The 23,119-nt window shown below is 35.4% G+C and overlaps 1 protein-coding gene across 1 annotated transcript in view; it reads left to right on the top strand.

Annotated features, from left to right (window-relative positions):
- The first annotated feature begins 583 nt into the window (after positions 1-583).
- The window catches only part of LOC149831537 (signal recognition particle 9 kDa protein-like), a 30,551-nt gene continuing 8,015 nt past the window's right edge, over positions 584-23,119 (top strand). Inside the window, exons 1-2 of the mRNA XM_090012116.1 lie at positions 584-690; positions 787-855. Coding sequence (XP_089868242.1) covers positions 619-690; positions 787-855 — 141 coding nt within the window. The 5' untranslated portion in view covers positions 584-618. The remainder of the gene's footprint in view (positions 691-786; positions 856-23,119) is intronic.

Raw genomic sequence — 23,119 nt, 5'->3', positions numbered from 1 at the left:
ATTTAAGAGGGGCATAAGGATAGAGGCTGACATAGGGATGAGTGGAACCCAACTGATGTTTGTGAGACCTAAACGCAGAAGAAGTCCAAAATCCTCTAAGATTCCCAAGAGAGCAAATTCCCAGTCCGAGGTGGGGAGTTCCCCAGGGTGTCAACGGGTCGGGTTTACCTGGACTCCACCCCAACCAAACCCTATAGGATCTGGGTATGGTGATAAATAATAAGATCCGATTAAGACCTGGGTTCGGATTCAAAGGTTCGATTAATACATGTACCAGAATATAGTTTGTGAAATTTTATACCAGATGCGGACCCGACTCGAGTTCTTAAGTCCCACAAAATTTCAATGTAAAATGATAAAAATTATGGTTTTACTGGGTCTGGTTCATGCAGTTCTTATCGGGTCTGGGTATGATTTTTCTTATGATGGACCCGATTAGATCTGAGTCCAGGTCCAGACCCGATATCATACCCGAAAACTGGGCCCAAATCTGGTTCCACCTGGGTCCGAATCAAATCCGACCCGTTGACACCCCTAGTGGGGAGAACGAATTCGGATTTCATAGTTTCTTCTCGATCCTTTGTTGCAGTTGGTGGTGGTCTCCAAGTCCTTCCACAGATGGTGTACATCCACTCGTGGGACGAGTTCGTTGAGAGATCCGTCCAACTCTTCCGCGCGGACCCTCAATCGGTGCTCCCTCGATCTTCCCCTGCTCGTTTCTCTTCTTCCTTTCTTGAATTCTAGGCCTTATTTCTGATTTTTCTTCCCGTTTCCCCAATTGGGTAGTCGCGATATGTGATGAAGTATCGGCATTGCGACGGGAAATTGGTGCTCAAGGTCACGGACAATCGTCAGGTGCGAACCCAAGTTGCTGGTGATCCTTTTTTCATTGTTTCGATTGTAGTGAGCGATGATTTGTTGCTATTTTGTTGCTGGGTGTCTCTGAAATTGGATAAATATGGCGTGATTTTCTTGGAATTCTTTGCTTGATATGCACATTGAATAGTATGAGGTGGTTGTAGGTAGGCCTATTTTTGTTTCCTAGATTTTTTCTTGCGTTTCTGTTTTTAATTGTTAGAAGGGTGGTGAAGACCCCAAGAGGCCAACTCTGAAAGGCTCCATTGTTGCTGGATAGGAGTGTTGTGCTTGTGAAAATAACTGTGAGCCAAGAAATTGCAGTGTCGTTAGTTTATTTTGCATAGGTATTTGTAGTCTTCTTGGAAAAAACTTGGACTTGATCTTGTGTTTTACGACATACTTTGGGAACAAGGAGAAAATTCTGGCTTGGTTTTAAACGAATCTTCTTCCCAATTTGTATCTGAAAGAGGCTGAGATTTTGTACCCTGCGTGCTCTCATCCCATAGTATTTACTTGTGGTTAATATGTTATTTAGCTTGTTAGTAGAATTTCTGTTGAATTTTGATGATTGCTTATACATGGGTATGATGTGGAAGGAATAGTGTGTTTCTACTATGACATCCTGATTTGTTTAAGGAAATTGTGCGTAGAGTGGTATCACAACGGTCATACTGAGTATATCCTATATTTTGGAGTGCGAGGGAGGGGCAGACTGGAGCTGCTTTAAATGCTAGTCTTTTATGGATTCCTTCATGGGGTATAGACGTATGGTTTTGTTGAAACTAGGTCATTATGTACATCTCTCATTCAATAGCAGCACATAAATGGGTGGCAACTAACTTAGACAGCTTTAGTTAGGGGTGACCTGTTGCACGGAGTTAATTTATAGATGGCTAGGATGAGAACCTAGATGACTCAAGCCATGAATTCATGTCTGACATTCATGTTTATGTTGTTCTTGAAGCAATGGTCAATATGATCCTAAATCCATTGAGTTGTGGTGATCATGTGGCTATGTGTAATTTTCTGTTGTACATATGTTATGTAAGTGGCATGAAACTTGTTCTATTTTATTTGATTTCATCTGTCTTACTCTTTGTGAAGGTGCATCTACTGTTTAAGGAAGAGAATGAAAGAATTTGACTGTTAGTTATATTGTGGAAATTGCAGTGTCTTTGGAAATTGATTACTACTGTGAAACCAAGTCTCTCCTGTGCCATCTTGGGCATGTGTCAAAACCCATAGAGGCTGCTTCCACAAGTTAGGAAATGTTGATTAAGGAGTGTAAGAAACAAATAATATTTTTCATGATCGTCTTTAGCAACTTTGGTATTATCTCATGGAACTCAAGGTACTTTTTTGGTAAAGGACACTTAGACTTGGATTGACACGATGCCAAATGTCAGCTCACTTCTCTTTATAAACTCATGATTTGATGTGCAATTGTTTCTCAACCAATACTGTAGAATGCATGCATAACTTTTACCAAAATTGCAAGAAAATAGTATTGTATCGTAATGTATCTTTAAAATGGTAAATTTGTATAATATAAACTTAAAATATAAAAAAAAATTGAAAAAAATCACATAATAGTGATTATATATGAAGCTAAAAATGCAGCAAATATACAACAGAGCAAAGTCAACAATTGTAATTATAATTAAGTAAAACACAACCTTAACATTCAAGCCTATCTTAAATCGAGCTCTAAGATCATAGTTCATTATTCATAAAACTATAAAACATTTTATCTAACATCCTAATATTCTAGTATTCACACCTGCCCGGGTCGCCTGAGTGGCAGCGGGCCTGGGGAGAAGGTGTTGACCCCTTCGTCCGAGGTTTGACTCCCACCAGATGGGTTGGTGCCTTTAACTGGTGGGCTCCATAAGGGCTTCTGTGTCGGTGACCCCATCTGGGGTTTACTTTGCGCGAGGGAGCAGTTAGGGGGGTGAGCACCCATTAAGTGACCCGGTTCTTGACAGGGGTTCCTTGTCATAAGAAAAAATATTCTAGTTTTCTGAACTCTATCTCTCAACACCTTAAGACTAAACTACTTCCAAAAGTTTTGAATGTAAATCTTTAACATTTTATTCTTAATCTTCTCCATTATTCATAAGCTTGAGAGCTTTCTTAAATTTCTAAAGTTGGTGACGGTGATGATGGGTCACCTTCATTGAATATTTCATTTTCAGAATGTGGAATGGCTTCTGGCAGTTGCTGTGCCCTTCTTCTATTCATGTCTTGGAGACTGACAATAATCTCACCACCAACATTAGCTGCAATATGAGATTGACTACATCGTGGTGCGGAGTTGCTTTAGCCTACATCATAGCATTTGTAATTATATATCCCATTGTGAATTGCCAACTCAAAAGTCCAAGACTTCAATAATCTCTTTTCTATCTCAATTGGTTGGCGATATCTTGATATTGTGTCATCTCTGTCTCTTCGGTCTCTTTCTCCATCCATCCTTAAATCTAATAAAAAAGCTTTAAAACAATGAATAATTTATACAAACATGCATTATCAATGAGTAATTTATATCAGCATGCCATTTTATAGCCTCTGGTAGGTCTCTCGACATGCATGGGCAGTATTATTGTGTGTTCCAGTTAAATGATGTTTTAGTTGGGACACTCCTTGGAAATGGCCCGATCTATCTTATTTTGAAGGAAAATTTCAGGCACAGATCAACTTGAGATTTACATTAGAAGGTAATAGCCTCTTAGTGATTACCTTTGATTTTTTGAAGAACGGGAAATCTAAACTCTAAAGTGGTGCTATATCTTGATGGTGAAAGTTGAAAGCTTGTTGTTTTTTTTGAATTTATAACCCTAAGAAACTGTGCCCGTACTGAAGACCTGGCTGCACTGATTCAGCCTGCCATACCTTTGGTCGTTGTGCCGGCAACATAAAACTCTGAGGCTAGGACCCCTGCCCCGGGGCCTATGCTACGCGTTGGCTTGCGCGGAAGGGCGACGACCATGGTGAAATTTGAAAGCTTGGTTTGACATTTGCTTTTTCTAATAATTTAGAAATGCAAGTGGAGTAGAGATTGTTAAATGTTTTGGAAACAATGTCAAACAAATCATGATTTGAAGAGTTTCAGGTAATAATTATTGGCTTTGATTCCAAAAGAGGCGGGTTCTTGTGAATTGGTCATTTTAGCTTCCAAAATTATAGGGCTGCATTTATACAAACTAGATAATCGGCCCTCCCTTATGGCTGGTGTAATGAAATACAAGTGTCAAAAACAATGTCACAAAGTGACTGCAAGAAGGCACAAATACATAAGCAAGTTATCACTAATGAACCAAATACCATGTGCCACAAAGGGCAAACACTAAACACACACAAAGTGAGAAGAGATAATTAAAAATATAATTAACAATGTATTAAGAAATGCTTGAAAAAGCATTAAGAATGGAGGGGGCATTCACCCCTATTTATACAAAGAATGGGACCAAAGGGGGCTCCCATAGAGTCATTGGGAGCCCCCCAACGGTCACATTTGTGACCGTTGGGGTGTATCCCAACGGCTCTAATGTGGGCTCCTTTACATTGTTTAACTAAATAATAAAAACAAAAAATAAGAAAAATAAAAAAGAAACTAAAAAACAACTCTAATGATGTGTATTTTACGTGGAAGAAAAAGATTAATTGCCGTGTGAGTGTAGCCTAATTGGATCTACTATAGATATTTTTTTTATGAAGTTATCAAATCTGATTATGTAAGTTTGATGGTGGTCTGCCGAATTGCCTACAAGTATTTTTTGGTAGGCTGTAATCAAATTTGATTTATGTTATTGTGTTGACTGATATCAAATTTGATTACAAGTATTTTTAGTGGGCTATAATCAAATCTGATTCTTGTTGTTGTGTTGACTGATATCAGAGTTGATTACTAGTATTTTTGGGGGTTGTTATCAAATCTGAATTTATGCTATTAGGTTGACTATTGTCAGACTATGTATACGATAATCGGATGACTTTGATTAGATTTAACTGTATCCTATGTTGGTTGACTGTTATCAACTCTACAACATGCTATTTTGATGCCTGGATCAGACTTGCATATTTGTTGACATGTAGATACATGTTATGATTGGTGTTGATCAGGCTTGCTGATTCACATGTGTCGGCAGATCTGTCGAGTTTCATTAGTGTGCAAACCTGGTCCAGATCTGTTGTAATATATGTATGCAGACTAGGTCAGATCTGCCGTGTGCATAAAGCTCTCAAATCTGGTCCAAATTCTGCCGAAGTACATGGTCCTTCAGTTTATGATTTCAAACCTATCTTGTTATATGTCTTTACAGCTGAATATGTTTGGTATTGATTTAGACTTGGTTGTTTATGCTCATGCGAATGCATTATTTCGCTATATGCTAATCGAACTACATGTCCATGCAATGGTGAATATTTACATGTTTCAGCTTTATCGGTTGTGCAACAGCTACCATGCTGGAAATGCATATTTTCCTCAATGGTCAATCTATGTATATGGATTTGATTATGTATATGGATCAACCCCAATGGTTGGACTTGTAAAAAAAAAAAATTTGCATTGTTGTCTCATGAGTTTAGTCTAAAGGAGGTCCATCATTGGCTCTCATCTTAGCATTGATTACTTCTAGAGTCTTTATTTTCTTTTCGTCAATTAAGCCAAATTTAGCAATAATATTTGATGCAAGCTACATTTGAGACAAAACATATCCCCGAGTTGAATATGCAACTTCAATCCCTAAAAAATACCTTAGAAATCCAAGGTCAGGCATATCAAAATTATTTTTAGGAACATTTTTAATAAACTCAATGCCCTTTTTATTATTTTCAGTGATGATCATATCATCAACATATAACAATAAAATAATTATGTGATCGCCTGCATTCTTCATAAAAAGAGCAATATCAATATAACAAAAAATAAAACCACTATCAAGAACAACTTTACTAAAACGATCATACCAAGCTTTTAGAGCTTGTTTAAGACCATAAAGAACTTTATTAAGTTTAAGAATTTTTTCTCAAGACTCGACGGAAGATCCATATAAACTTCTTCACAAAGGTCCCTATTTAAAAAGTTATTTTTGACGTCTAATTGGTAGATAAACCATTGTTTAATAGATGCTAAGGCTATTAAAGTTCTTACACTAGTCATCCTAACAACCGAAGCAAAGGTTTTCTTATAATCAATTTCATATTCTTATGCATACCCTTGTAATAAATTATGCAAAAATTACAAGTCAAAGATGCAAAAACATCAACTAAGTCCAATAATGGACAAATACAAAAGCACAATAAGCATACAAACAAGAAGTCCACAATGAGACAATACAAAAGGCCTTAAAAGGCAATGACAACAAGTAAAGAATGAAAATCTTATTAAAGATGGCTTAAAAAGCTACGTTAGAACAATGGAGAACATCCCCTATTTATACACAACAAATGAGGAGAGGGGAGACGATTGGGAGCTCCCAACGACTCCATGTGTGGGGGTCCTAATGATATATAAAAAAAGTAAAAATTACATTGAAATAAATATAAAAACTAAACTAGAAAAATAGTTGTTTTTAGATATGTGAAAAGACAAAAATGCCTCTATAGGGCAAACTAGACAATATATATATATATATATATATATATATATATATATATATATATATATATATATATATATATATATATATATACACCCCCTTCAAATTTATGGGGAAATAACCGAAAGTTTGCTAAGAAAAATAAAGTGAGGAGCAGGAAGAGCTTTGGTGAAGAAATCTGCCAACTGGTACTCTGATGTAACATACGACAATGTAATAGTTCCTCTCAGATATTCATCACGTACATAATGACAGTCATCTCAGTATGTTTAGTACGCTCTTGGAAGGTGTTGTTGCTTGTGATGTAAATTGCACTCTTATTGTCGCAACACGTCTTCGAAAGAGTGAAGATGATTATGCCCATATCACTGGGAAGACTTCGAAGCCATACAAGCTCCATGGTTGTAGTAGCCATTGCATGATATTCGACTTCAGTTAAGGATAAAAATACTTTATGCTGCTGCTTGTATCTCCATGAGATCATAGAGTTACTTAAAAACACACAAAAACCTGTAGTTGAGACTCTATCATTGGGATTTCCACCCTAATCAACATTAATATAGACATATAAATCAAATGAATAAGATGAGGATAGAAAAAACCGTTTGGTTATAATATTCTTGATGTATCTGACAATTCTCAAGACAACACTCAAGTGCATAGTGGTAGGAGCATGTTGAAACTGACGGATAGAATGAAATGCATGAGCTATGTTTGGCCGAGTGATAGATAAGTATGTGAGTGACCCAACAAGTTGGCGGTAAGGAGTAGGATCTTTGAGTAGAGTTCCATCTTCCAACTTCAATTTAACATTAATTGCTTTTGGGGTTTCTATCTTCTTATCATTTGAAATACCAGATTTAATACAAATATCTGCAGCGAGTTTTATTTGAGAAAGGATGTACCCTCAGGGAGAGTACGCAACTTCAATACCTAAGAAGTATATTAAGAAACTTAAATTAGACATATAAAAGTTTTTTTTTAAAATATTTTTAATATCACTGATTCCTTATTTGTCACTTTCAGTGATAATCATATTATCTACGTAAAGTAGAAGAATAACAACCATAGAACCTATACTTTTAACAAAAAGAGTAGTGTCAGGTTAACATGAATGAAAACCCATATGTGTCATTACATTACTAAATTTATCATGCCAAGTTTTTAGAGTTTGTTTTAGACCATTTAAAGCTTTTTTAAGTTTAAGAATTTTACCTTTTTCAATACAAAACACCGACGGAAGATCCATGTAAACTTCTTCATTTAATTCACCATTTACAAAAACATTTTTCACATGTAGTTGATAGATGAGCCATTTTTTAATAGATACAATGGCTATAAGGGTCCTAACACTAGTCATTCGAGCTACTAGGGCGAATGTTTCTTCATAGTCAATACCATACTCTTGAGAGTATCTTTTGGCCACTGGCTTAGCTTTGTAACGTTCTAGAGACCCATCACTCCTGATTTTAACCTTAAAAACCCATCTACATCCTATAAATTGTTTTCCTATGGGTAATTAAGTTATTTTTCATGTTTTAGCTTTTTTAAGAGCACTAAGTTCTATATTCATAGCTTCAACCCATTGAGGAAAATTTTTGGCTTCATTATAATGTGATGGTTTGTGATAGGAATGCAATGCAATTTGACATGACCTATATTTTGGTGTTAATGTGTCATAAGATACAAACCTATTTGGTGGGTTGGAGATACGATTGAATCTCTTAAAGGAGGTTTCCTCTAAAGGTGAATTTTGAGAATATTTTTCTAAAGGATTTAGAGGATTCCTTTGTTCACGTCGGGTATAAGTTTGCATATGTTTATCAATAATATCATTATTTATAGGTGATTCTTCATGCACATTACCATCACTATTTTCGTTGATATTTAAGGGATTATTGTTAAAATACATGTAATTCATATATATATATGTTTATATATATATAATTGTCTAAAATACCCGATAGGGGTATTTTAGTCATTTCACAAGTACCCGATAGGGGTACTTGTTATTCTTCTTTTATTTTCCCTTTTCTTTTTTGTAATTTATATTTTTTATTTTTTTGTTTTTTGCTCACACAAAAGGGGCCCCACCATGGAGTCGATGGGGCCCCCAACGGTCACATTTGTGACCGTTGGGGGCTCCCAACGACTACATGGGGAGCCCCTAGGTGGCTCTCCTTTTAAGGCCTTATGGCCATCCCCCCTCTCCTTCATTTGTGTATATATAGGGGTGAACCCCTCTTGTATTCTTCACTCTTGAGAGCTCTCTCTCTCTTTTTCAATAAGAGACATTTATATTTTTATGTTGTGTTGTCTCTTGTGGGTTTGGGTGTTAGCCCTTTTGTTTGTTCATTAGTGAATGTTGTAAGTGCTTAATGCACTCTTAGTTTTTCCGCATATTTCATTACATGGTATCAGAGCCTTGTGTATGCTCTTCTTCTTAATATAGCTAGTTGAGTAGTTATATTATTGGTTTTTGTATCTCTCTTCGTTTGTTCTCTTGTGAGTGATTAAATGGAAGGGGAACAAAAGATTGATCTCTCCTTCAAGCTCAATGGCTCCAACTACATGATGTGGGCCGCCGCCATGGAGAACAACCTCAAAGGTAAAAAACTTTGGGGATATGGCATGGGCACCATTCCGGAACCACAACTCCAACTCACTAAGATGAATGGTGATCAAGAGAAAGCTCTTGAAGGAAATGCTCGCATGAAGGCCATTAAAGATCACCAATCTAAAGTGGAAGATTGGGAAAGTAAGCATGCGAAGATTCTTGCTTGGTTCGTGAACAATGTGGAGTTCAAAATTTGCGCCAACATTGCTAAGTTTCGGATGGCTAATGAAGCATGGTTCTTTATGAAAGGTATGTTTACTCAAAAGACCTTGCTCGTCAATTCTTTTTTCAAGAAAAAATCCGGACTATCAAGCAAGGAGAAATGAGTGTAAGAGACTACTATAGCACTCTTGGACCCTTATGGGATGAGTTATCTTTACTAGAACCAAAGTGGGTTTCTAGTGTGGATGTGGAACTAAAAAGAGAACAAATGGAAAAAGAACACTTTTTCCAATTTCTACACGGGCTTAGGCCCGAATATGAACAAGTTAGATCTTCCCTTCTTCATAGATCTAAGCCTCTTCCCTTGGAAGATGCCATAGCCGAAATATGTCAAGAAGAAACTCGTCTTGGCATGATTAAAGGAGGAGATGATGTTTTGGCCGTATCTAAACCCGACAATCATGTAAAAACCTATAAGCCTCCACACTTTGGAAGGCAAAATAATTGTAATGGCAACTATAGAAAAGCCATTTGCCATCATTGCCAAGAACCAGGTCACATAAGACCTAATTGCCCTAAGTTGAATGAAGCACCTAAAAACAAGGTTGCCTCCGTTGAAGAAGCTACTCAAAAGAAGGAGGAAACTATCAAAGGGAAGAAGTCTTTTTCTCTTGCCCAACTATCGGAAGCACTACAAACTCTACTCAAGATTCCATCAACCTCGGGTGCCGCCATAGCTTCTTCCTCTCCTCCCGGTATGTCTTCTTGGATCCTTGATTCTGGAGCTTCCTTTCATATGACTCCTCTTGAAAATGAGCTTTCCGATTTGTGTAATAACTCTAAAAACTCCTATGTTTCAACCGTTGATGGTACATCTTTACAAGTAAAAAGTTTTGGAACCTTAAATTTTCTAAAGATTTCTTTGTGCCAAACGTGAGAGTAGTACCTCAACTTAATTTAAATCTCCTTTCTGTTGCTCAAATATGTGATCATGAATGTGAAATCTCCTTCTCAACTACGGATTGCTCTATACAGGATCTCCGGTCCGGGAAGCAGATTGGGCAAGGCCACAGGAGGGGAGATCTCTATTATATGAGCAACTTGAAACTTCCCACCAACTCTTTTTGTAACCATATCCAAGATAAAAATATTGAAATTTGGCATCAAAGACTTAGACATCCAAGTTTCTCAAAAATGTACTTTCCATTTGGAAAGAAATTTTTTAATGAGAAACATTTTGTTTGCAAGAGTTGTATTTTTGGCAAAATGAAATCCACCGCGTTTCCAAATCGAACCTTTGTGTCCAAAAGACTTTTTGAGTTAGTCCATTCTGACGTTTGGGGTCCTTCCCCGGTCATGTCTAAAGGAGGATACTCCTATTACGTTACTTTCATTGATGACTACACTAGATATGTGTGGATCTACTTTCTCAATTTAAAATCCGAAGTCTTTGACTTCTTCAAAAAATTTCATATGATAGTCAAAAATCAATTTTCAAGTAATATCTCTACTCTTAGATCCGATTCAGGTGGAGAATATCTATCAAATGAATTTCAAAATTATTTAGAAATAAATGGAATTTGTCATCAAAGATCGTGTCCTAGGACTCCTCAACAAAATGGTTTAGCCGAAAGAAAGCATAGACACATCATGGAAACCACTAGGACACTCCTTATTTCCAAAGAAATTCCAAAAAGTTTTTGGGCCGAAGCAGCCTTAACCTCAACTTACTTGATAAATAGAATGATATCTTCATCCTTACAAAATACATCTCCATATGAAAAACTATTTGAATTTTCGGGTGTAAATGTTTTGTCCTTACTCATAAAAGAGACAAATTATCTCCTAAAGCTATTGAATGTGTTTTCTTAAGATATGGAGAAAATCAAAAGGGTTTTAGATGTTTTGACTTGAAAAATAACAAACTCTATGTATCCAAAGATGTAACATTTTTGGAAAATGAAAATGGTTTTATGAAAACTAAAGATATTGACGAAAGTGAATATGCTTTCTTATTTGATCTTCTTTCCCAAGAAGATGAGACTCCTCAAGAAGAGGAAATCTCTAATGAGTCGTTGAATGACCTAGAGGATGTTCCTCTTGACAATATTGAAGATGAAAGTGATAGACCAATCCAAACCTATGTTAGGCGTGGTCAACAAGCTCAAATGAGCGCCTTAGAAAAATACTCTCAAGGGTCCAACATAGAAGAAACTTCTTTAAGGATATCCGGCCGAATCTCCAATCCTCCTAATAGGTTTGTTTCCTATGAGTCCCTAACTCCAAGATATAGAGCATGTCTAATTGCATTACACTCATTTCATGAACCTTCACATTATAATGAAGCCAAAAACATTCCCCAATGGGTTGAAGCCATGGACTTAGAACTTAGTGCCCTTGAAAAGGCAAAAACTTGGGAAATAACTTCATTACCCACTGGAAAGAGATCGATTGGATATAGATGGGTCTTCAAAATTAAAACTAAAAGTGATGGTTCATTAGAACGCTATAAAGCCCGATTAGTAGCAAAAGGATATGCTCAGGAATATGGTATAGATTATGAAGAAACTTTTGCACCCGTAGCTAGGATGACCAGTGTTAGGACTCTTATCGCCGTGGCATCAGTCAAAAAATGGCCTATCTATCAACTAGATGTTAAGAAAGCTTTACTAAATGACGAATTAAATGAAGAAGTTTATATGGATCCTCCACCAGGAGTGTGTATTGGTAAAGATAAAATTCTCAAACTTAAGAAGGCATTATATGGTTTAAAACAAGCCCCAAAGGCTTGGCACGATAAATTTAGTAATGTAATGATAAGTTTGAATTTTCGTTCATGTTATACTGACACTGCTTTGTTTGTGAAAAGTGCAGGGTCTTCAGTAGTTATTTTACTACTTTATGTTGATGATATGATCATCACTGGAAGTGATGAGCAAGGCATTAATGATATTAAGAAGGTTTTGAAAGAAATTTTTGACATGTCTGACCTTGGTTTCTTAAGATATTTTTTAGGGATTGAAGTAGCGTACTCTCCTCGAGGGTACATTCTCTCTCAGATGAAACTTGCTGCTAACATCTGTTCCAAATCTGGTATCTCCGATGATAAGAAGACAGAAACCTCAGAAGTCATCAATGCAAAATTAAGGTTGGAAGATGAAACACCTCTCGAGGATCCTACTCCCTACCGGTAACTTGTTGGGTCTCTAACCTACTTATCCATCACTCGGCCAGACATAGCTCATGCCGTCCACTCTGTCAGTCAGTTTCAACATGCTCCTACAACCGTGCACATGAGTGCAGTCTTAAGGATCGTCAGATATATCAAAAACACCATAACTAAGGGAGTTTTTCTTTCCTCTGCCTCGTCACTTGATTTAATTGCTTATACTGATGCTGATTGGGGAGGAAATCCCAATGACCGGGTCTCAACTACGGGATTTTGTGTTTTCTTAGGTGACTCTATGATTTCTTGGAGATGCAAGAAGCAACACAAAGTATTCTTGTCCTCAACGGAAGCGGAATATCGTGCTATGACCACTACAACCATGGAACTTGTGTGGCTAAGAAGTCTCCTCAGTGATATGGGCATTGTCATCTCCACTCCTTCGAAGATGTGTTGTGACAACAAAAGCGCAATCTATATTGCAAGCAATCACACCTTCCATGAGCGTACTAAGCATATTGAGATGGACTGCCATTACGTACGTGATGAATACCTAAGAGGAACCATAACCCTACCTTACGTCACATTTGAGTACCAGTTGACAGACTTCTTCACTAAGGCCCTTGCTGCTCCTCGTTTTTTGTTTCTCCTTAACAAGCTTTCGGTTATATCCCCGTAAAGCTTGAGGGAGGGTGTTAAAATACATGTAATTCATATATATATATGTTTATATATATATATATATATATGTAATTGTCTAAAATACCCGATAGGGGTATTTTAGTCATTTCACAAGTACCTGATAGGGGTACTTGTTATTCTTCTTTTATTTTCCCTTTTCTTTTTTGTAATTTATATTTTTTATTTTTATGTTTTTTGCTCACACAAAAGGGGCCCCACCATGGAGTCGATGGGGCCCCCAACGGTCACAAATGTGACCGTTGGGGGCTCCCAACGACTACATGGGGAGCCCCTAGGTGGCTCTCCTTTTAAGGCCTTATGGCCATCCCCCCTCTCCTTCATTTGTGTATATATAAGGGTGAACCCCTCTTGTATTCTTCACTCTTGAGAGCTCTCTCTCTTTTTCAATAAGAGACATTTATATTTTTATGTTGTGTTGTCTCTTGTGGGTTTGGGTGTTAGCCCTTTTGTTTGTTCATTAGTGAATGTTGTAAGTGCTTAATGCACTCTTAGTTTTTCCGCATATTTCATTACAATTATCCCCTATGTCATCCAAAGAATCATCACAAGAATTCAACTCTTTTAGTGGCAAGAGGTCAAATAAAAATATATAATCAACTTTATTGTTTTCTTTCGTCTTCTCAAAACCGTTTTCATTTTCCAAAAAAGTTAGGATCAAAACATCTATATCATTTTTAGTTCTCTCTATAACCTATGAATATACATTCGATGGCTTTTGGAGACAATTTATTTCTTTTGTGGAAAAGCACAAAACACTTACAACCAAAGATCTGCAATCAATTGAAGTCTAGTGTTCTTTCAAATAATTTTTCATAAGGGGATATGTTTTGCAAAGATGATGATACCATTCTATTTATCAAATAAGTTGATGTTAGAGCGACCTTGGCCCAAAAACTTTTTGGAATGTCTTTAGAAATAAGTAGTGTCCTAGTGTCTATTTTCTTTCGGCTAATCCATCTTGTTGGAGAGTTCTAGGACATGATTTTTGGTGACAAATTCTGTTTAATTCTAAATAATTTTGAAATTCTTTTGATAAGTATTCACCACCCGAATCGGATCTAAGAACAAAGATGATGCTTGAAAATTGAATTTTGACAATCATATGAAATTTTTTAAAGAATAAGACATCGGATTTAAAATTAAGAAAGTATATCCATACATACCTAGTGGAATCATCAATAAAGGTAACATAATATAAATATCCTCCTTTCGATATGATGGGAGAAGGTCCCCAAACATTCAAATGCACTAATTCAAAAGGTCTCTTTGAGACAGGTTCTATTTGGAAAGGTAGTGAATTTCATTTTTTCAAAGATATAATCTTTGCAAACTAAATTTTTCTTATTGCAAAATTTTTTCCAAAGAGAAGAAGATACATCTTAGAGAAGCTTGGATGCTCAAGTCGTTTATGCCAAGTTTCATTATCTTTATCTTGGACATAATTACAAAATGAGTTTAGAGGAAGGCTTAGATAGTTCATGTAGTAGAGATCTCCCTTCCTATGGCCTTGCCCATTCAGCTTCTCGGACCGGAGATCCTGCACGGAGCAACCCTTAGATAAGAAATAGATTTCACATTCATGATAAAAAATTTGTGAAACGGAAAGAAGATTCAAACTTAGTTGTGGAACAACCCTTTTGACACAAAAAAGTTTTTAGAGGAATTAAAGTTTCAACATTTTTAATTTGCAAAGATGTTCCATCGGTAGTTGAAACATAAGAGGTTTTTGAATTAGTGCATAAGTCAGATAAACCATTCTCAAGAGGTGTCATATGAAAAGAGGTTCCTGAATCAAGGATCCAAGAAGACATACCTGAAGGGGAAGATGAGCCTATTGCGACACCCGATGTGGATGAACATTTGAGTAGCATTTGAAGTGCTTTCGATAATTGAGCAAGTGAAAAGAAATCTTTTCCTTTAATTGGTTCTTCATTCCTTGGTGTTGTTTCTTCAACGAAAGCAACTTTGTTCTTTGAGTCTTCATATAACTCGAGACAATTAGGCTGTATATGACCCGGTTCATGGCAATGATGACAAATGACCTTCTTGTATCCTCCATTATAGTTATTTTGCCTCTCAAAGTGTGGAGGCTTGTAAGTTTTCACATGATTGCTAGGCTTGGATACGAATAACACTTCGTCTCCTCTTTTTATCATACCAAGGCAAGTTTCCTCTTGGCATATTTCGGCAACTGCATCCTCTAGAGGAAGAGGCTTAGATCTATAGAGGGAATATCTTACTTGTTTATATTCAGGCTTAAGCCCATGTAAAAATTGGAAAAAGTAATTTTTTTTATTTGCTCTATTTTTAGTTCAGTATCTTTACTAGCAACCTACTTGGGTTCAAAAAGAGATAGTTTATCCCATAAGGGACTAAAAGTGCTAAAGTAATCAAAGACACTCATATCCCTTTGTTTAATGATACAAATTTTTTCTTGGAGAAAAAATTGTTTTGCAAGATCTTTTTGTGTATACATACCTTTCATAAAAAACTATGCCTCATTTGCCTTGCGAAATTTGACTATGTTGGCATATATCTTGAGTTTAATATTGTTCATGAACCATGCGAGGATCTTGACATGTTTACTTTTCCAATCTCCTATCTTGGAGTAGTGATTCTCAATAGCTTTTGTACGAGCATTTTCTTCTAGAGCTTTTTCTTGTCGCCCTTTCATTTTGGTGAGTTTGAGTTATGGTTTCGGAATGTAGCCCATCGCGTATCCCCAAAGCTTTTGAGGTTATTCTCTATGGCGGATGCTCACATCATGTAGTTGGTACCATTCAACTTGAAAGAGAGATCAATTTTTTGCTCATTCTCCATTAAGACTTAGAAAAGAAGAACAAAGAGTATGAAAGATATCGTCCACTTAAATTGCAGCAAAAGCTTTGATTCCCGAATCACGACTTTTCAATAGTCACCTTCAAAGAGCACAACCTTGCTCTGATACCATGTAATAAAGTATGCAGAATTACAAGTCAAAGATGCAAAGGCATCAACTAAGTCCAATAATGGACAAATATAAAAGCACAATGAGGATACAAGCAAAAAGCCTTAAAAGACAATGCCAACAAGTAAAGAATGAAAATTTTATTAAAGAAGGCTTGAAAAGCTACATTAGAACAAAGGGAAACATCCCCTATTTATACACAACAAATGAGAAGAGGGGAGACCATTGGGAGCTCCCTTATAGAGTCGTTGGGAGCTCCCAACGGTCATATTTATGACCGTTGGGGCCCCAACAACTCCATAAGTGGGGGCCCCAATGATATAAAGAAAAAAATTAAAAAATAAAAATTACATTGAAATAAATATAAAAACTAAACTAGAAAAATAGTTTGTTTCTAGAAAACAACTATGTGAAAATATGAAAATGCCCTATACGACAAACAAGACAATATATATATATATATATATACAAAATATATATATACAAAATATATATATATATATATATATATATTAATAACCCTTTAGCAACTAACCTACCTTTGTATCTTTCTAATGACCCATCACTCTTAGTTTTGACTTTATAAACCCATCTACATCCAATAGCCTTTTTTCCTAAAAAGAGACATACAATTGTCCACGTGTTAGCTTTGTTGAGTGCTTCTAATTCAAGTTTCATAGCATCAATCCAATGTGGATGTTGCTTGGCTTCTTTAAAGTTAGAAGACTCATGATAGAAGTGGATCTTCATTAGACAAATTCTATAATTTAGGGAAAAGGATTCATATGATAGATTTTTAAGGTCTACTACTTCTAGAAGACCGCCTAGGTAGGGATTCTTCTACTTGCTCTTCTAAGGAAAAGTTTTGTGGGTACATGTCAAAAGCATTTTTATGTTCATTTCTCTCTTGCCGAGTATACACGTGGAAATTATTGGGATTCTTGTTAGGAGAATCATTATTTTGACGAAGCAAATCATCATTTTGATGAGAATTGTCATTACAAACATTATCACAAATAGTATCATTAGAATCTTTAGACTCATTTCTAGGTAATGAGTTAAAGAGAAAAGAATAATCAACATCTTTCTTGGGTTTTTGAGATTCAAATCCATTTTGTTCTTCAAGAAGTCACATTTCTTGAAATATAAAGTTTGTTATTTTTAACATCATAACCCCGATATCCCTTTTGATTTTCACCATAGCCAATAAAAGCACGTTCAAAAGCTTTTGGTGAAAGTTTATCTTGTCCTTAAAAAAAAACAAAGCATTTACAACTAAAATTTCTTTATCTTTTGAAGCTCGAAGATATTTTGAATAATTTTCAAAGGGGGAAACATTTTTTAAGGATGATGATGGCATCCTATTTATAAAATAAATTACGGAAAGTGTGTCTTCGACCCAAAAGTTCTTTGAAACATTTTTAGAAATAAGAAGAGTTCTTGTTATTTCAATAAGATACCTATGTTTTATTTCGGCAAAAGGCCATTTTGTTGGAGAGTTTTAAGACAAGATCCTTGATGAATAATGCCATTTTGTTTAAGGTAGTTTTGAAATCCATTTGACATATATTCTCCTCTGGAATCAGATTTAAAAATTGTTATATTGTTTTGAAATTGATTTTGAATAAGGATATGAAATTCTTTAAAAGTGAAAAAACATCGAATTTGTTTTTAATAAAGTAAACCCAAGTGTATCTAGTGAAATAATCAATAAACACAACAAAACATGAATATCCTCCTTTAGACATAACGGGTGCCGGTTCTCATACATCCGAATGTACTAATTCAAATGGTGTCTTAGAAATAAAATTGCTATGTGGATAAAGAAGAAAATGCATTTTTTCAAGAATACAATCGGTGCATGTAAATTCTTTTTCATTACAAATTTTTTAAATAAAGGAAAAAGATACAACTTAGAGATACTAGAATGACCAAGCCTATTGTGCCAGGTGACAATATCTTTAGATTGAACATAATTACAAAATGATTTGGATGATAGGGACAAAAAATCCATATAATATAGGTATCCTCTTCTATGGCCTTGCTCAATCTACTTCTCGGACTAGAGATCTTGCACATAGCAATTGGTAGGTAAAAAAAAACACTACATCCAAAATCGGTTATTTGAGAAACGAAGAAAATATTTAAGTTAAGTTTTAGAATGATTCTAATTTTTGGAACATAAAATTCTTTGTCTTTGCTCAAAATTCAAGGATTTTCATTCTTTTGACATCTAATGATGTTCCATTGGCCGTGCAAAAGAATGATTTAAAAGAATTAAAGCTTGGTTTGGATAAAATAGATGCATTTAGAATCATATGAAAGGAGACACCTAAATCAAGGATCCAAAAGGACATACCGAGAGTTGATGAGACTACGACATCAGAGGTGGAAGGTGTGAAAAAGTTGTTTCTCTTGAATTATTGGAGAGTTTCCGTAAGTTGAGCAGTAGAGTCCTTTATGTTTTCATCTCTTGATTCTTTATTTGAATTGCTTGGACTATCTCCAACGGAAGCCGCCTTTTTTTTAAGCTTAGGACAATTGGGTCTAAGATGTCCCGGTACATTACAATGATGATAAACAATTTTTCTTCCTCCACCATTGTTATTTTTTCAAAAGTGAGGAGGTTTATATGTCTTCATGTTATTTTCCTGTTTAGATACCATATGAACATCATTAAAGTATTTTTTAAGAGCCAAGCAAGTTTCTTCTTGGCATAAATCGACATGAACTTCACTAAGAGGAGTAGAAGCCCTATGAAGAGGGGATCCTCTTGTTCAAATTTAGGATGAAGCCCATGAATAAATTGAAGAAATCTTTCTCTCCATTTGTTCTTGCCTTATGACAATAGCACTTCCTTCCTATTGAGGTTCAAGGAGAGCAAACTCATCCCATCGATGAAATAAAGTACTATAATAGCCTTTAATACTCATATCTTCTTGCTTGGTTCTTCTACTTTTTCTTGTAAAAAGAAATGCCTAGCAAGATCCTTTTGAGTATACATACCTTTCATGAAGGACCAAGCTTCATTTGCCTTTTTAATTTTTGCTAGATTAGCACAAATCTTGAGCTCCACATTATTTATGAACCATGCCAATATTTTGGCATGCTCACTTCCCAATCTTCAACTTTGGATTGGTATTCTTCAATAGCTTTGGTTTTTTCTTTATCACCTAAGGCTTTTTCTTCATTCCCTTATTTCTTGGTGAGCTTTAAGTGTGGTTTCAGAACTGTGCCTATTACATATCCTCAAAGTTTCTTACCTTTGAAGTTGCTTTCCATAGCGACTGTCCACATTCTATAGTTGGTCCCATTCAATTTGAATAAGAGATTAATCTTGCATCTTTGTTGGCCATTGCAGAAGAGTTGAAGAAGAACAAGAGTGTGAAGCTTAATCACACTCAAATACAAAAGGAAGAAGTCCCAAGAGTGTTCAAACACCTAAGGGGCTCTGGTACCATGTAATAAAATACAAGTGCCAAAAACAATGTCACAAAGTGACTATAAGAAGGCACAAATACATAAGCAAGATGTCACTAATGAACCAAATACAATGTGCCATAAAGGGCAAACACCAAACACACACAAAGTGAGAAGAGAGAACTAAAAATATAAGTAACAATGTATTAAAAAATGCTTGAAAAAGTATTAAGAATCGAAGGGGTATTCACCCCTATTTATACAAAAAATGGGACCCAAAGGGGCTCCCATAGAGTCGTGGAGTCTCCAACGGTTCTAATGTGGGTCCTTTTATATTGTTTAACTAAATAATAAAAACAAAAAATAGGAAAAATAAAAAAGAAACTAAAAAACAACCCTAATGGACATGCGTATTTTACATGGAAGGAAAAGACTAAATCACCCCTAGTGGGCATTACAAAAGATAAAAGAGAAATAATATATATAGTATACATATATTTTAATAGCTGGGTCCTAAAAGATAACTCAAATAGTAAGAAAAGTTTTACATCGTATACGTTTATTAAGATTGAAAAAAATAATGGAATCATAAATATATTGATAAATTTAAAGCATTATAAAACATTTTCATTTTATAGCCCTTAAAAAGGAAGAAAAAAATGTTTTGGGGAGAGAGAGAGCAATTATGAATGGTAATTAATTTGTCAAAAACTTGCAATCTGCCATGTAACACTTCCTTTTTTATGAAAACTCTACGCAAATGCCCATACAAATTTTTAATTACATTCTCAACTAACATGACAACAATGTTGATTAAGAAAAAGTTATCACACATCCAATTTTTTGCAGTTGGTACCCTTATGCTTTTAAGATGTTCGGTAGTTGTAGGAAGGGCTTCCTTTTTCTTTCTTAAAATCGATATGCAAAAAGGTTGACTCGATTGACTTGAATTTATTTTTTCGTTCTTTCGAAAAGTGGGTATTGGAATGGAATGGTAATGCTGAATTTTGTTTATATATATATACATATATATATATAATCCATTTTGTTCTAGTTTGCTCGATAGGGGCATTTTTGTCTTTTCACATGTACTCATAGTTGTTTTCTAGAAACAACTATTTTCTTAGTTTAGTTTTTGTATTTCTTTTTAATGTAATTTTTGCCTTTTTATTTTCTTTTTGTTAATACCATTTGGGGCCCCACTCATGGAGTCGTTGGGGCCCCAACAATCATAAATATGACCGTTGGGAGCTCTCTAATGACTCTATAAGGGGAGCTCCCAATGGTCTCCCCCTCTCTCTCTTTATTGTGTATAAATAGAGGATGTTTCCCTTTGTTCTCTTCATGTATTTTATAAGCCTCCTTAAATAATATTTATTCTTTACTTGTTGGCATTGCCTTTTGAGGCTTTTTGGACTTCTTGCTTATGTGCTTATTGTGCCTTTGTATTTGTCCACCATTGGACTTGGTTGATGCTTTTGCATCTTACACTTGTAATTTCGCATACTTCATTACATGGTATCAGAGCAAAGTTGTGCTTTTGGTTTCTTAAAAAGTGACCATTGAAAGATCGTGATTTGGGAATCAAGTTCTTGACTCAATTTAAGTGGAGGATCTCTTCCATACTCTTTGTCCTTCTTCTCTTTAAGTCACAATGGAGAATGAGCAAAAGATTGATTTCTCCTTCAAGTTAAATGGTACCAACTATATGATGTGGGCATCTGCCATGGAGAACAACCTCAAAGGCAAGAAGCTTTGAGGATATGTGATGGTCTCTATTACAAAACCTCAACTCAAACTCACCAAGATGGAAGGAGGTCAAGAAATAGCTCTTGAAGGAAATGCTCACATAAAAGCTATTAAGGATCATCAATCCAAGATAAAAGATTAGGAGAGTAAACGTGCCAAGATCCTTGCATGGTTTATGAATAATGTTGAGCTCAAGATATGTGCCAATATAGCTAAATTTTACAAGGCAAACGAGGCATGATTTTTCATGAAAGGTATTTATACACAAAAAGACCTTGCAAGACAATTCTTTCTTGAAGAAAAAATATGTACCATTAAACAAGGGGACATTAGTGTCTGTGATTATTTAGCACTCTTAGTCACTTATGGGATGGACTATCTCTTCTTGAACCCAAGTGGGTTGCTAGTGAAGATGTTGAACTAAGAAGAGAGCAAATAAAAAGAGAACACTTTTTTTCAATTTTTACATAGGCTTAGTTCTGAATATGAACAAGTTAGATTGTCTTTCCTTCATTGATTTAAACCTCTTCCTTTGGAAGATGCTGTTGCCAAAATATTCCAAGAGAAGACTCGTTTTGGTATGATAAAAAGATGAGATGAAGTGTTAGTTGTGTCCAAGCCCGACAATCATGTCAAAACATACAAATCTTCACACTTTGGGAGGCAAAATAACTATAATGGAGGCTACAAGAAGGTTATTTGCCATTATTGCCATGAACCGGGTCATATACGACTTAATTGTCCCATGTTATATGAAAACCCAAAGAACAAAGTTGCTTCCGTTGAAGAAACCACACCAAGGAATAAAGAACCAATTAAAGGAAAAGATTCTTTCTCTTGCTTAATTATCGGAGGCACTTCAAATGCTACTCAAATCTTCATCCACATCGGGTGCCACAATAGCCTCATTTTCTCCTCCAGGTATGTCTTCTTGGATTCTTAATTCAGGGGTCTCCTTTCATATGACACCTTTTGAGAATGGTTTATTCGACTTATGCACTAATTCAAAAGCATCCTATGTTTCAACTGTCGATGGAACATCTTTACAAATTAAAAGTGTTGGAACTTTAAATTCCTCTAATTTATTTTTTTGCCAAAAGTAAGAGTTGTTTCTCAACTAAGTTTAAATCTTCTTTCCGTCTCACAAATTTTCGATCATGGATGTGGAATCTCCTTCTTATGTAAGGGTTGCTCCATACAAGATCTCCGGCCCGAGAAGCAGATTAGACAAGGCCATAAGAAGGAAGATCTCTACTATATGAATTATCTAAACCTTCCTCTAAACTCTTTTTGTAATTATGTCAAAGATTAAGATATTAAAACTTGGCATAAACGGCTTGGGCATCCAAGCTTCTTAAATATGTTTCTTTTTTCCTTTGGGGAAAAAATTTGCAATAAAAAAAAATTAGTTTGCAAAGATTGTATTTTTGGAAAGATGAATTGCACTCCCTTTGCAAATAGAACCTTTGTCTCTAAGAGACCTTTTGAATTAGTGCATTTGGATGTTTGGGGACCTTCTCTCGTCATATCAAAAGGAGGATATTCATATTATGTTACCTTTATTGATGATTTCACTAGATATGTATGGATATACTTTTTTAATTTTAAATCCGATGTCTTCTCTTTCTTTAAAAAATTTCATATGATTGTCAAAAATCAATTTCAAAGCAACATCTCTATTCTTATATCTGATTCGAGTGGTGAATACTTATCAAATGAATTTCAAAATTATTTAGAATTAAATGGAATTTGTCACTAAAAATCATGTCCTAGAACTCTTCAACAAAATGAAATAACCGAAAAAAAACATAGACACATTTTAGAATCTACCAGGACATTACTTATTTTTAAAGACATTCCAAAAAGGTTTTGGGTCGAGGCCGCTCTAACATCAA

The sequence above is a fragment of the Nuphar pumila genome, chromosome 7 (genome assembly GCF_984573655.1).
Source record: "Nuphar pumila chromosome 7, dmNupPumi1.hap1.1, whole genome shotgun sequence".
Classification (NCBI taxonomy): Eukaryota; Viridiplantae; Streptophyta; class Magnoliopsida; order Nymphaeales; family Nymphaeaceae; genus Nuphar; species Nuphar pumila.
The sequence above is the reverse complement of the archived record's forward strand: the minus strand, read 5'-3'. Positions and strand labels throughout refer to the sequence as shown.